Genomic DNA, 15,485 nt, shown 5'->3' with positions numbered 1-15,485 from the left:
TGCCTACGTGGGGTCAGATTTTAAACTCTTGTTTCATGATAGGAAAGTTGTCATCTCAAAGATTCATAGTGGGCATGGCAGAAGATGAGATACGGTCAGAGCATTAGAGCCCTGGCCCAGTGCTCAAGGAGTAGCCTGAGTAGAAAGGGAAGGGCCAACCACAGGAGACTTCTAGCTAGGCATTAGGAGTCTGGTTTTGCTCTTCCCGTCATGTGCTTGGCAGAATGGCCAACCTTCACGGCTCGTCTCACCCCGTTGTGCTGTCTGCACTCCATTGACCATGGTTTAGGCACACTTGCACTTCACCCACAGGGTGCTTGAAGATGAGACAATGCCAGGATGCTCTCAGATAGCTTCCGCATACAGACCTCAGCAAACCAAATTAAGTACAGGTGATTTCTTTACAAAGACAACATGTATATGCTAAGAAGAATCCCAGCATACCCACTTTAGTGAAATACATTGAGATCATTTGAAGAGTATTGGTTAGAGTGCTATCTCCCAGATTATGGAAATCGGTTCTAAGGGATTCTGCACGTTTCATTTCTTGATAGTAATGTGAACTTGATGGGACCCAATGGCCTCCCGTGCTGTTGCTCAGCATTAAGAGCTTTCCTTGGCACTGCTAGCATCTATGGAAATATTGGGATTTCCCCCCTATATTTGATATTTCTACAAATACGATGTCCTGAAAACAGTCAGGGTCACATTAAATAACCATGACTGTAACAGTAGTTTGGGGTAAATTGAATTATCTTTTATTTGGATTTCTGGCTTGTCTCGCTGTTTCCTGTCAGCTGAGAATATTTGAATGTAAAGTAGCATTGCACACAGCAGGCCTGTAACTGACTGCATTTTCCTTCTACAAATGCAGAGTTGTACTTACAAGAAACCTTCAAGCCTTTGGTGAATATCTCTCCTGATGCGAGGTAAACGTGAAGCTTCTCCTCCCTCATTTGAAAACACTCCTTGCAATTTAGATATTTTATTGCCATAATGGATAAGTAGAAGTTAGGGCCAGTCTAGCTAAGGCCAGCTTCCGTAATCAGAATAGAATGCCAGAAGTTGAAAGATGTTGGAAATCCTAGCAAAACCAGACACATAGTTGGCTCATAGCCCTGTACCTCGTGGAAGAGGATTGCAAGTTTTAAGGCTAACCTGGGCCATATACCTAGCAAGCACAAGGCTAGCCTGGACAACTTAGCAAGACCTGATACAAGGAGGGGGAGTAGAGAGGGGTGGAACAACCACATGGATCCAAGAGACTGGCTTTGACGTTGGTCATCCAGGTCAGTTTTGAACACCCAGCTTGCCTGTGGCAGCATCAGTAGAGGGGTCCTAATATAGTTATTAATCCTTAGGGCTTCACTCTTGACCCCAGCATTCAGTTGAAGTGGCTGGATTCTGGGAAGAGCAGTGAAACACTCCCACAGTGATTTCAGTCCAGACCGGAGGCAGCCTTGAAGGAGCAGTGAAGGTGCTCAGAAGGTGAAGCAGGACTCAGGTACAGGCTGGTAGTGGAGCACGTGCTGGGCACACAGGCACAGCCTCCAGCTCTCAGCAGAGAATGGACAGAGTAGAAGACACTTTAAGCCCAAGAGCTCTAGAGAGAAGACACTTGGTTTTGTTACTTCATTTCCAAATGGATGGGGAAGGTACACCCACAGGCTTCTTGGCAATGGTGGCAGAAGGCAAAAAGGACACAGAAGGGCAGTCCCCAAGGTGGGCTGGCAGGGCAGGCAGACGCTCTGGGCTCTGGCACCAGGCCTCAGTGCTGAGGCCACTGCTGCTCTCCCTGAAGGCTTGCCTCTTTCAAACAAAATCCCTGGACGCACTACTAAAAACCTCCCTTACTGGAGATCCATGTTTCCCTCTTGCATCTGAGATATACCAGCAGAGGAGTGGAGAGCTCCCATGTAAAGCTTTGCCGTGACTATTTTAAACCTCTTGTTATGGTAATATAAAAGCAGTAAGAATACTGTAAAGCTGGGGTGGTCCAAAGGTTTTCTCATTTTTCTTGAAAGCCTCCTAATGACTCTAATGGCTTTTCCCGCAGCCTCTTCGATGCTGTATACTCGTTGATCAAAAATAAAATCCACAGATTGCCAGTTATTGACCCTATCAGTGGGAATGCACTTTATATACTTACCCACAAAAGAATCCTCAAGTTCCTCCAGCTTTTTGTAAGTAGTCCCTAAAGATGCAGTTGCATTGACTGTCACTTACGTCAAGTAAATGGGCTCCTGTTGCTCTCTCAGTAGAAGAAACCGTTAGTTCCAAGGTCTCCATTTCACAACAGTTCAGTTTCTCAACTCACTACTGTGTGCACTGTGTGTTCTCCAGGCTGACACTAGCTCAAATGCTTTTGGTTCTAAATCTTTTAGTTCTCAGGGAATGCCCCCTGAGAACGGGCACTGTGTCAGGCTTGTCCAGGCAGAACTTAAGCAGTTTATGCCTCAGTCTCACTGAGGCCTAGGGCATCCATGGAGGGACCCAGGATTTAGGGCAGAAGTTGCTTGTGGTGTGTTTGTTGAGATCATGGTTTTAGAAACATGAGCAGAGAAACACCATCCCTGGGGTTAGCTCATTCTCAACTGCAGCGGCCAGAGACTCCCAAGGCAGAACAGATGTGAGCCAGAGATACACTGTAGTGGACTTCTGTGGTTAGTGTTCACAGTCCCTGAGATCAGTAGTGTTAGAGGAGGCTCCATGGGAGCAGGAGTGTGCCGGGAGTTCATCTACACCCTCACACACCGATGGAAATATGGAAATGAAGTCATCATCCAGGAGGAGCAGCGGAGGTGTTGATAATTCAGAAAGGCCATTTGAAGTGATCATTCTAAAGGAAACACTTGAAATCTGCTTCCAAGGGCCTTTTCCAGGATCCTGTCTGCAGCTTCCCATCAGGAACCAAGTCTACAGAAGGGCCCGAGTTGATCTTCTGGATGCAGCCTTACAGGGCCAGGGGTTTACAGAGGTGTCAAGAGCTTGAACTGGTCACATAGTTTAACAGAGCATCCAGATTTCCTGATTAAATTGGGAGAAGAATAATTTGCTGAAATGCCCATGGCATTTACTAGGCATGCAAAGAAGAGCAAGCAAGGAGTGTTGTCCATCAGTTGGTAATAGGGAGTGTGGAAGCCTTCTTTATTAGACGTCATAGGAACCAAGGGTTTGGGCGGAGGGGCAGGTGGCTCCGCCCCTGGAGCCCATGTGTGACAGCTGGCCACTGCAGGCACTATGCTGGGAGCTTTGTATGAGGTGTCCTTATTCAGCCCTGTCCATTGGTGCTGTTAACCATGTTGTCACTCATCTAGTCTGAAGAGATGGGAGTTGCCTTAATTTGGACAAATATGGCAAGTAGAATCTTGCAGCCAGAATATTCAACCAGGTGTTCTCAGATTTAAAAAAAAAAAAAAATACATATTTTTAAATAAAGAAACACCATGGCCCAATTTTTCCTGGTTATCAGGATCATTCTGAGGAGGGGTAGTGATGCCTCCCAGGTACACCAAAGGTAGGCAGTGAAGCAGGAATTTCTGTGTTGAGATGGATTAGGTGACCTAATAGGTCTTTCTCTCTCTCTTTTTTTTTTCTCTAAATTTCTAGGAGTCTCATGATTTGAATATTGATGAACTCTTTGACTTGAACATTTTGTTTCTTCTAATTGTTCATCTTTTCCTGATAATTATAAGGTACACCAGGAAGATGGCGTCAACTCTGCCCTTTATAAAAGGTGGATCTTTGAAACCATAGACCTTACTCTGTTGTAGTCCAGCCTGATCCTAGACTTTCTTCCAGTTTATCCCTCCTCCTCTGAGACAGTCAGAAAAGGAAAGTTAATTTTTAAAGGTTCTTTCTACTTTGTTCAGCTGGCTTATTCTTTATTGTTAAAAGTGAGAAATTGGATTCATCTGGGAGCATGCAGTCAGTGGAGGTGGGAACGAAGAACCACTTAGTTGCAGCCAGTCAAACCCAGAATCTGCAAACACATGGGGCTTTGTGTCACTTCAGATCCCAGGGCTGAATACATGTCACCTAAGAATAAAGGGTCCAATCAGTGCTGGCTTTCAGGTCTTAATTTCCCAGACAGACCTGCCGATCTCATCTTCTGCCTACTGTGTTGGTGCGAGTAGAGGAGGGCTGTGGATACCTAGAATTCATTTCTTGTACAAAGATAACACGTGTAGCGGTTAGCTGGTTTGAGAGAGACAGTTCTGGCGGATAACTCTTTCATGACAATGAGACACCAAGTTGACTGCTAGGAGGGAAAGACTTGCCTTTAATTTGTTGAACATAGTTTTTCATTCAGGTCTGGATGGATGCACACTGGAAGGGCATGCTAGGGTTCTAGAACATTCTCATGTCTCTCCTTGCTCAGATGTCTGATATGCCAAAGCCCGCCTTCATGAGGCAGAACCTGGATGAGCTTGGAATAGGAACATACCACAATATTGCCTTCATTCACCCGGATACTCCCATCATCAAAGCCTTGAACATCTTTGTGGAGAGACGGATATCCGCATTGCCTGTGGTGGATGAGTCAGGTCTGTGAGGCCATGCCTGCTCCTGGGCTGGGATGAGAGGGAAGTGATCGAAGGGCAGAGGAGTGAATGCTGGGCTGCACTCCCATAGTCTTCAGTGAGGAAAATGAGAACTTTGAGCAGGCTCAGTTTTCAGTTTACATCAAAATGCCGTTTCCTGCTTACTTCTAAATAAGCCCATTTGTTTTACTCAACACTTTAATCCACAGTAGTCACCTAGTTAAGACTGATTTTTTTTAATGAGTTACTGTTCCTAAAATGAAAATGTTTTTCTAACTTATGTTTTCATTTTTAGGAAAAGTTGTAGATATTTATTCCAAGTTTGATGTAATTGTAAGTATGTTTTTCATGTTTTTAAGCCTGTTGTTCAGAATGCATTTTAAAACAAATGAAAACTTAAAATACACTAAGTTGTTTATTCCGTGATGTAATAATTCCTAACCTTTCGAGTAACAGTCTTAGAGAGTTTCAGTCTCCTCCCGAGGGAGATATTTCTGGTAGTCATTGCTTTCCCACTGAGCTGTGTGTCAGCATGTGCTGATCTTTTACTGACCTTGGACATTTTGATGGGAGCTCACTGCCTCTGTCCCTCCAGCCCATGAGCCTTATTTGGGCCACATTTCTTTTGGAGGTCGCTCACATGAGCTGAGTCCCTGTCGGTGCAGACTCCTGCTCAGGCTGGGAGACTCTGTTCTGAGAAGACAGCCAAGAGACTAAGATCTAGGCCCTAGTCTCCTGGGGTTCTTAAAGCAAAGCAGTGTGTGACTGCTGGCCCTGGGGTTCCTCACTGAGGCCTTTACCTTTAACCCTGTCTTTCCCACTCCTCTTTAATGTAATTTTTGAGTTTCACACTGTGTCTAAGAAAGGGAAACTGGTTTAATAGCTGAAAAGGACACATATCTTGCTACAGTTTTGACCCTGTCACTAATTATGGTTTTGCAGCTGTCTTTTGGTCCAACCAAAAATCATTTCATTAATCCAGAAATCGTTTCACTAGAACTGTGGATGAATAGACCCACTAAAATTGGTGGAAGTCCTGGGAGACCCTCTGGATTTCTGGGTTTCTTGAGTCCCTTCTTGATCTTGACAGGCCCCACACTTCCTGAATAGCTCTGAAAACCCACTGGGAGACTCTGATGCAGGCACCCTCCCTCTGAGGCATCTCACCCTTGGCAGGTGTCAGTCCATTTCTCAAGAGATACTGCTTATGTGGGGTATAGAGCCTTGATGCACAAGAGTGGGAGAAGCCTGGCAGAAAACACTCTCAAAATGGAACCTGTGAGCTAGAGAGTCAGGTTTTTTTGCTGTCGGTCACTAGGACCAGAGTTGAGATGGTGATGTTGAGGGCTCATAAACACCTGTAACTCCAGCTTCCAGGGATCGGGTGCCCTTTTCTGGCCTCCGTACCCGCATGCACTTGTACACACAGAGGCATGCATGTGTGTGTACTTGCACACACACATAAATAAAGGAAAATCTCTTTAAATGTACAAAACAGCATGACTCAGAATTTAAAAAGGGAACCGGGAAGAGGCCTAGGGTGTGGCTCAGTGGTAGAGCACCTGCTAAGTTTGCATAAAGTTTTGGGTTCAGTCCCCCACACATTATGATTAACAACAAATGAACATTTCCATAATCAAGGTACACCTAGGAGCGTGACTGAGTTCAGTGAGATAACTGAACAGTGAGGTAACCATGCTGATGGTGTGATGCTAGCTGGGAAGAGAACTCTTGATGCCAGAGTCTGTGTTAATATTTTTAAAAATTAACTCGCTCATTCATCCGAATGGAAATGAAGGACGTATTTTTTTCCTTATGACTCTTACAGAATCTTGCTGCTGAGAAAACGTACAATAACCTAGACATCACAGTGACTCAGGCCCTGCAGCACCGCTCACAGTATTTTGAGGGTGTGGTAAAGTGCAGTAAGCTGGAAACGCTGGAGACCATCGTGGACAGAATAGTGAGAGCCGAGGTGAGGGACCGCAGCCCAGCACACATCCGCCCACGTGTCTGCCCAGCACACACAGCAAGGGAGGCTGAGGCCCAGCTGAGGGAGGCAGGCCACAGGTTCTATAGGACGGGAGTGGGTTCATGGCATTCTGATCCCCAGAACGTACACAGGTGTGAAGGCTTGCTGAGTTGAGTTTGATGAGTTTTTGTGAGTGGAAAATATTGACAAAATAATTTATAGAATAAAAAAAAAGGAACACTTGAAAAAACAAGAGCTGCCTGGGAGCTTTTAGTCAATGCATCCTGTCAGAGCATCTGTGACATTAAAGAAAAAAAAATGTGTAATGTTATTTTAACAAAGTGAATGACATATGTGGCAGTCATTTCTCTCATTCCCCCTTTATGTGGGCTCCAGGGATTGAACACACGTCGTCAGGCTTGTTGGATGAGCCCTGCACTCCCTGCACTTCAGGGCTTATAGGATGTTCCAGTGTACCTGCACAGGGTTCCCAGGAAGGAGGGGAGGGGCCACTGCGTGCTACCCACCTTCTCACTGCACAGCACTCCTTCCTTCTCAGGCAGGGCTGGGAGCAGCCTCCTGCATGCCTGCCTACGTGCGTGCGTGCGTGCATGCGTGCCTGCGTGCGCCCTTGTCCTTCCTCCATCCCTCCCCTCAAGTGTCACTCTCAAGGACTGAAGGATGCAATTTTGTTCCTTTCAGAACACTACCTACTGTGTAAAATGAGCTCCCAGTAACAAGGCTGTTTTGATATTATAAATATAGAAACTAAGAGGCATAGTGCCTGATTAACTTTAAGACCACTAAGAGACATCCATAAACTTCCACAGTGAAAGCTACCCTTGTAAAGTCCTGTGCTACATTGAGAGATGCTGCTAGAATTCCCCTGCGCCTCATGCAGTCCAGCCTCTGTCCTAGAGAGTAGAGTCTCTGCCCTGCAGGGTCTAACCTCCACATGGCATCTGAGTTCATTCTCTCAGTGTTTCCCCTCCCCAGCTGTTTTCATTGCTCTTAGCACAGCATTTTAAAGGGAAATCTTTCCTTTTTTAAAACTGTTCTACATCCATCTTGTTTTCTAGAAGGCTCTAACATTTATGAGTGCATCCTAATGTCCCATGACTGTCCTTAGAATCATATACCCTCCACATGTCCTAAGCAGCAATAAGAAAGGTGTCCTTCCCTATGACAACAGTGGATATCTACATGGATTGTCTCAGTCAGGGTTTCTGTTCCTGCACAAACATCATGACCAAGAAGCAAGTTGGGGAGGAAAGGGTTTATTCAGCTTACTTCCATATTGCTGTTCATCACCAAAGGAAGTCAGGACTGGAACTCAAGCAGGTCAGGAAGCAAGAGCTGATGCAGAGGCCATGGACAGATGTTCCTTACTGGCTTGCTTCCCCTGGCTTGCTCAGCCTGCTCTCTTCTAGAACCTAAGACTTCCAGCCCAGGGATGGCACCACCCACAAGGGTCCCTCCCCCCTTGATTACTAATTGAGAAAATGCCCCACAGCTGGATCTCATGGAGGCATTTCCTCAAGGAAGGCTCCTTTCTCTGTGGTAACTCCAGCCTGAGTCAAGTTGACACAAAACCAGCCAGGACAGTGATGGAATCCACTATGAGAGCTACAGATGAGAAAAGGCCAGGTGCTGAGGCCAGTAAAATTCCAGGAGTTTCACTCATGTGTTTGCACAGAGAATGGGGCCAGATGGACACAGTAGGACTGACAGGAGCTCCTGCTGGATATGGTGCTCACATTGGTGCAGGAAACTGGAGAATGCCTGCACTCTTGCAAGTCTGTGGTTTGAAAGAAGCCATTGAGGGGAAATAAGATGTAAACAAGTTGTTCTCTCAGTTGCGTGTCTCTTACTGAAGTTCCTTTACCGGATGACTCTTCGCAGGGCCACAGGTAGCCAGGTAACCAGAGCACCCAGTGTTTTACCCTAAAGCAAATTGTGACATCAAAACATCGGCCTGCTATTCCACACTGTGCGCTCTCCTATTCAGATGAGAGCACCAGAGGTGACTACACTTGCCTCACTCTGCCACAGCAAAGCTTCTTGAATATTAGCATTGATACCTGAATGTCACAGTAAAGCCACAGCAGGAGAGAGCAGGGAGCCTACTCCTCAGTCCCCACAGCCTCCTAGACCTGTTCGCCACCAAAAGCCAGTTACCTACTGGCTACAAGAGACTGAGACTGAATATTAAAAATGGAGGTGTGGTGGAGTGGGGGATAGCTCTGTTGGTAATTCTCAAAGTCCATCTGCAGTAAAAAGGCAAGAGCATCAGTGAGTCCTGCTGACCTTCACTGTAGCTCCAGGCTTAGAGAGCGAGAGAGACCCTGTGGAGAAGTGTTATTACCCAGTGTTAACCTGGTCTCCATGCCCACCACTTACATGCAACACACAGAGATCAAGATTATTAATCTGGAGTCTGTATCATCCCTTTATAGATATTTTGAAATTCGAAAGCTCAGCAGACAGAACCGGCTGGTTTTTCTTGCTGTCGTCAAGCAGTGGTGTTATGGTTTACCTCTGGGCCCAACCCTTTCTGCAGGCTGTCCCCTGTGCAGCCCCAGCTTTGTAGCCATACTCATTGTATGGTCACATATGGACCAGGAGGGTGACTCAGTGGATAAATCGCCTACTGTGCAAACGTGAGGACCTGAGTTTGGATCCCAGCACCCACCCAAGAGTGGCAGCAGTATGGTTCTGTAACCCCAGGCCTCGTTGGCAGAGATTGGTGGCCAGCGAGGCTAGTGAAGTGGCAAGCTTCGGGTTCAGGGGAAGGTTCTCTCTTACAAATTAATGTGGGGCAGGAGAGAGGGTTCAGAAGCTGTGAATACTGACTGGCTTCACCAGTGGACACAAGTTGTGTTCCCGGCACCCACATGACTGCTCAAAACCATCTTTAACTCCAGTGCCAGGGGATCAGACACCCTCTTCTGGCATCCAGCTGCACTGCATGCATGTAGTATACAGACATATATGCAGGCAAAATACTCATACACAGAAACTATAAATAAATAAAATAAGTGAAACGATTTAAAAAAAAAGCGCTGGCCTCTGTGTACATGTACATGGGCAAATGTACCCCCCTCCACATACATACATACACACACACACAGGCATGAGCAGATGCACCCAACACACACATACACCGTAAACTCACACCTGGACTTTTTCTCTTTGCAGGTCCATCGACTGGTGGTAGTGAATGAAGCAGATAGTATTGTGGGTATTATCTCCCTGTCAGACATCCTGCAAGCTCTGATCCTCACACCAGCAGGTAAAAAAATGCAGATTTCAGCATAATATCACATGTGCTTAATCCTGGTACTTGAGGAGCAGAGACAGGTGCATTTCTGTAAGCTCCAGGTCAACCAGGGTACATAAAGCGAACCTGGCTCAAAAGATAGGGAGGGAAGAAGGGAGGGAAGGAGGGAGGGAGGTTTGTAGGTTGGTTGGTAGGTAGGTAGGTAGTAGGTAGGTAGGTAGGTAGGTAGTAGGTAAGTAGGTAGGTAGGTAGGTAGGTAGGTAAATGGATAGTTAGATTTCCAGGACAGTCGATGAGATGCTGAAGTCTCCCCTCTTCCACCCATCCTGTGTGTGTGTGTTGCTCTGCAGTTCTTTTTGGCTTTCCTTCTCATTTTGAAGTTCTAATGTTCTGCTTGGGTGAGCAGAGTTTCTAGAAAACACACAAGTGGAGCACGGGTAGAGAGCTGACTGTGTGTCTGTGTAAGAGGTGGCTCTGAAAACAGTCATATCCTCCCTTACATTCTCTCTCCTCCCCTCCCCCACCTCTCCAGTGGCATCACAGACACCAGCTAGCCTTTTCCCACAGGGTCAGAGACCCAAGACAGACATGACAATAGGTGCTGAACTCTCGTAGCTAATCATTAAATTATGTGCACACTGTGGTGGTATTGCCTTTCTTTACTTCAGTAATCAATCTCAGCTAAGACTAGCTGTTGTAATTAGCCTGTTTCCTAAAACGACTCACCATAAGAGTCCCCAGCAACTGCCACAGTCCTGCCTCAGATGCGAAATCAACAGAGCCAACCCCATTGAAGAGTTACCTTTACAGGGACCCTGGCCAGCAGCAACATCATGCAGAAATTATGAGAGATAAGTCCAGCAGTGGTGGCTTACGCCATTATTCCCAGCACTCGGGAGGCAGGGGCAGGTGGATCTCTGAGTTCAAGACCAGCCTGGTTGATAGAGTGAATTGTAGGACAGCCCCCTGCTCGAGTATGTTATTAATCTCTTCCCAAAGTTAAGTGTGGCCTGACACAGTATGCCCTTAGAAGGTAGAAACCAGGCTGAGAGCTGCATAGCATGATCCTGCCTCAGAAAACAAAGGCCATGGACTGGAGAGATGGCTCAGAGGTCAAGAGCACTGGCTGCTCTTCCAAAGGACTCAGGTTTGATTCCCAGCACCCACGTGGTGGCTCGCAAATTCCTGCAACTCTGGTCCCAGAGAATCTGACACCCTCTCTGGCCTCCGTGGGCATCGCACAGACATGGTGCAGAGATGTATATAGACAAAGCACCCATACATAATGACATTTTTTTAAAAAGGGTACACATTCAAGTGAAAGGTAGAGAGGTGCTTTGCCTGCTGTCTCCTGTGGAAACCCAGCAGCTACACACGGTTGTCTTTAGATGTGTTGTAAAGCTTTATTTTTAAAGAAAAGTAATAATCTTATGATTGTGGCGGCTGAAAGAACTCTGCCTGTTTATTTTTACATTTTTAGCAGTAGAATCAACACTTAGAATGGGAAGATGTGGTATCGGAGCCGAAGTGATGGTGGGAGGGGTGGGGCTCTTGTGACCACTTATTCTTCTGCCTCTCTCTGCCAGGCTGGGTGGGTCGTCCAGTGCAGGGAACCCTGTCCTGAGCACAAGCTCTGAGACTCCCACTTTCCATCTCCCTGGCAGGTGCCAAACAGAAGGAGACAGAGACCGAATGATGCCATGAATGTAGATGCCCTTGGAGGAGAACTTGAACAAAGTCTCGGGGTCACGTTTTGCCTCATGAACACTGGCTGCAATAGAAGAGAGTAAAATGGCTAAGAATGTATATCAGGGTTTAGCGATGGGTATTTTTCCAGTGATTTGTAAGTATGGGAAAGATTTTATGTGCTTGAAGATTCAGGCTTGCGTTCAAAGACTGTCCTCAGACCTGTCTGAAGGATTTCCAATGCTGTATGTCATTAAAGTGCACTGTGTCCTGAAATAGTACTACTTTTCATTTCAAAGAAGTCACTGGGATGGAACAGGTGACAGAAAGTGAGTGAACGGCACGTCCAGATCACGGTGCCTTATGTCCAAACGCAATATGTCACCGCTGCTGCCGCACACCCCAAAGTGCTGCTGAAGAGACACCCAGCCCGAGTGTGAGCATCTCCAAACCTTTTACCCAGTCTCTTTCTTTTCACTCAATTGGTTGGAAAGTTTTAATTTGAATATAGGCAACTGAAAACATCAAGTGATGCTTCTAAGTGCTCCATGTCCTGGTGTGGCTACCGTGTCAGCGAGGCTGGCCTGGCAACAGTGCTTTATTTACTTTTACTCCCATACAGGTCTCCTACATATCTTTTTGGAGAGTGGGCTTCACCACACCTACGAACAAAACCTTGATTGTTCTCTCAAGTGGAAAATCTCTCAAGATCTTAGTTTGGATCTGGAAGGCTGCCTTCCAAACAGCCACTATTGGGTCTTTTAAACGTTTATGGAAACGGGCCATGGTCGCAGGGATGAAGTACTGGGAGACATCTGTTTTTTTTATCGTGTGTTGAAATGTAAACTCATGTTTGTGTGACCGCTGACAAGACGCTTGTAACTTTTATTGTGACACATAAAACAGTATTGTCATGCAGTTGAAGGGAAACTCCCCCCCCCCAGCCCCGTGTCAGTGCTCTGAAAATGTTGACACTATATATCTGTGTGTGTATATATGAGCAGAGTTTGGGGGTTTGTTTGGGGGGGTTGTTTTGTTTTTCAGATTGAAAATTAAAATAAATCCTATCTACCAGTTTGCTAAAGTTTTTATGTATGTGAGTACACTGTAGCTGTCTTCAGACACACCAGAAGAGGACATCAAGTCCCATTATAGATGATTGTGAGCCACCATATGATTGTTAGGAATCGAACTCAGGACCTCTGGAAGAGCAGTTGGTGCTCTTAATCGCTGAGCCATCTCTTCAGCCCAAAATAAATCTATTTTAAAGAGAGATTTATCACGTGAGCCAGGGGCAGCAGCACACACCTGCCACTGCAGCAGGCAAAGGCAAGAGACTTTCCCAGTTTCAGGGCCTCCCCAAGCCCTGCATTCAGTCCAAGGCCAGTCGGCTGCAGAGCAAGACCCTGTCAACAAGAATCAGCAGAGGTCTGGTGGTGGTGGTGGTGGTGGTGGGTGTTTTTTGGTTTTTTTTTTTTTTTTTTTTTTTTTTTGGTTTTTGGTTTTTTTGTCTGTGTGTATGCTAAGGTATCAATTTGTTTCCTAGTTGGACAAATAAACACATGCATAGCCTACCCCGCTGTCCTTGGAAACAGCAGTGACTTAAGCTAATACTCAAAGAAAGCTACAAAATACAACCCCGCACTAGTTTACCTAGTTTACTCATTTGGTTTCTGGCTCTGGGCATGGGCATCTGAAAGACACCCCCCTGCCCCATAACACTTTTCTGATGGAATGTCACAGGGAAGACAATACTCCACATTTGTCCCTACTTGCCACTGTCAAGAATTCACCTGACCCTCTCCATTAAGACACATCAGAAAGCACCAAGCCAAGACACACTCCCCACCCAGGGGAGTAAGTCCACAGGATCAGCCAAGCAGAGGCAAAGCCTCATGCCCAGTACATCTGCTCTGGGATGGCATGCGAGTAAACATGAGTCCTGGAATAAACACTTATTCACACATGTCTAGCTCCTAGATGGGCTGGTTCATAGGTGGTTTGCTGTGATTTCACCTAAACCTCCGGGCCTCCTGTGACACTGCCAGGCTAGTCTGCCACCTGTGAGGTCAGCATGGTACTGTTCCTTCTAGGCCCAGCCCTGGGCTCTGCTTGTCAACCAGCATCTGGCCACACAGGACCAGTGGCTACTTCATAAGAACCACTCCTTTCCCTCCTACCATCTCCGGTGCTGCGGCCCTCAGGCCCCTTCTGTACTTGACACTTGATTAGGAACCACCCCAAGAGCTGCTCCTAAAATAGTACATGACAAGAGTTTCTAGAAGCATTGCAGCCAGCAGAAGAGGGCAAGAGGCTAAGGGAGTGAGGCCTTCCTGGCCTCAGACCTCCGCAAGCTCGGTGAGTCTCACCTGAGAGACACTTTTCTTGTCTTGTTTGAGGCAGGCTTTTGGGTAGCCCAGGTTGACCTCAAACTCATGTAGCCCAAGATAACAACTCCTGATCCTCCTGTCTCTTCACACCTGAGTGCTGGGATAAGAGGTGTGTGCCACAACACCCAGTTCATGTGGTGCTGGGGATTGAACCCAGAGCTCACTCTACACATGCCAGCCTCCCTTGTGTTTTGTTTTGTTTTGTTTTGTTTTTTGTTCAGTGCAGAAGCCAAGCCCAGGGCTTCACACATACTGGGCAGCCCTTCTACCACCAAGCTACACCCTGCCTCTGCCTGAACTCCTTACATGCCATCTTTATGTACAGCATATTAATGGTGTGGTTGAGTCCATGCCATCCTGGCCTTTTAAATGGCTGTCGTGGGTTGAACTGTCTCCCACAAAGACTCTCTGATATCCTTGTGCCTGGCTTACCTGGCCACACTGACCTGGTTTAGAAACTGGGTCTTTGTGGAGGAATCATGATGTCATGTGGCTGGCACTGGTCCAATGGGACTGATATCCTTGTTGTAGGAGGGAAATCTGGACACTGACAATAGGAGAAAGCCACCTGATGACATCGGCAGAGAACAGAGTGACGCAGCCAATGTGCCAAGGGAAGTCACAGATCCTTGGCAGTGCCAGAAGCTTGGAAGACAGAATCCACCCACCCAGCCCACCCCTGAGAGTCTGGAGACACTGGGTTCAGACTGCAGCCTCTGCAGTGAGAATGCTCCGTTGCTGGAAGTTACCCAGCTTGTGCTACGGCGATACAGTAGCCACGAAGCTGACACAGATGTCTCCCCGCAGCCTATTAGCTGCTCTTCTGCAGTGTGAAGTTGACAAGCATGCTCACCTTTCTCTCTTTCTCTCTTCTTTCCTACCTTCCCTTCCATCCTCTTTCTTTCTTTCTTTCTTTTTCTTTCTTTCTTCTGTGAAACAGTCCTTACTCATGCCCTACCTTAATTTTTAAAGGAGGAAGGAAAACATGATCAAATCTGCCATCTATTCTGAACCTGGAAATAAAAATCAAACTTGATCAAGCCATTAGATGTAGCTGTAGCTGTAGGAAATGCAGAAAGAACCCAACCCATGAGAGGGCATGCTAGCTAGTCTTATCAACTTGACACAAGCTAGACTTATCTGAAATGAAGGAACCTCAATTAAGAAATGCCTCAGTAAGATCTGACAGTAGGGCATTTCCTTTATTGTGATTGATATAGCTGGCCCAGCCCATTGTGGGTGGTGCCATCCCTGGGCTGGTAGTCCTGGGTTCTCTAAGAAAGCAGGCTGAGCAAGCCATGGGAACAAGCAGTAAGCAGCATCCCTCCATGGCCTCTGCATCAGCTCTTGTCCCCAGGTTCCTGCCCTCACCTCCTTCACTGATGGGCTGTGATGTGGAAGTGGAAGCCACATAAACCCTTCCTTCCCAACTTGCTTTTGGTCATGGTGTTTCATCACAGCAACAGGAACTCAATGATTAAGACAGAGAATCTATCACAGGCCAACCCCACACATCCCACACTCCTCAACAAAGTAAAAGACAGCTGTGGGGGGGATGAAATGATATTAGTCAAATTCACTCTGAGACCCTTCAAATGACGTGATAATTCAGA

At 46.6% G+C, this 15,485-nt stretch overlaps 1 protein-coding gene across 7 annotated transcripts in view; it reads left to right on the top strand.

The window, feature by feature from the left end:
- The window catches only part of Prkag2 (protein kinase AMP-activated non-catalytic subunit gamma 2), a 254,264-nt gene extending 241,708 nt beyond the window's left edge, over positions 1-12,556 (top strand). For all 7 annotated transcript variants that reach the window (XM_031380198.1, XM_031380197.1, XM_031380200.1 and 4 more), the window contains 7 exons: positions 875-929; positions 2,057-2,183; positions 4,382-4,547; positions 4,840-4,877; positions 6,373-6,519; positions 9,715-9,808; positions 11,461-12,556. In XM_031380198.1, the coding sequence (XP_031236058.1) occupies positions 875-929; positions 2,057-2,183; positions 4,382-4,547; positions 4,840-4,877; positions 6,373-6,519; positions 9,715-9,808; positions 11,461-11,492 (659 nt within the window). In that variant the 3' untranslated portion in view covers positions 11,493-12,556. The remainder of the gene's footprint in view (positions 1-874; positions 930-2,056; positions 2,184-4,381; positions 4,548-4,839; positions 4,878-6,372; positions 6,520-9,714; positions 9,809-11,460) is intronic.
- The last annotated feature ends 2,929 nt before the right edge of the window (positions 12,557-15,485 follow it).

Source organism: Mastomys coucha, unplaced genomic scaffold, assembly GCF_008632895.1.
Source record: "Mastomys coucha isolate ucsf_1 unplaced genomic scaffold, UCSF_Mcou_1 pScaffold19, whole genome shotgun sequence".
Classification (NCBI taxonomy): domain Eukaryota; kingdom Metazoa; phylum Chordata; class Mammalia; order Rodentia; family Muridae; genus Mastomys; species Mastomys coucha.
This window is presented reverse-complemented; position numbering and strand designations above follow the sequence as displayed.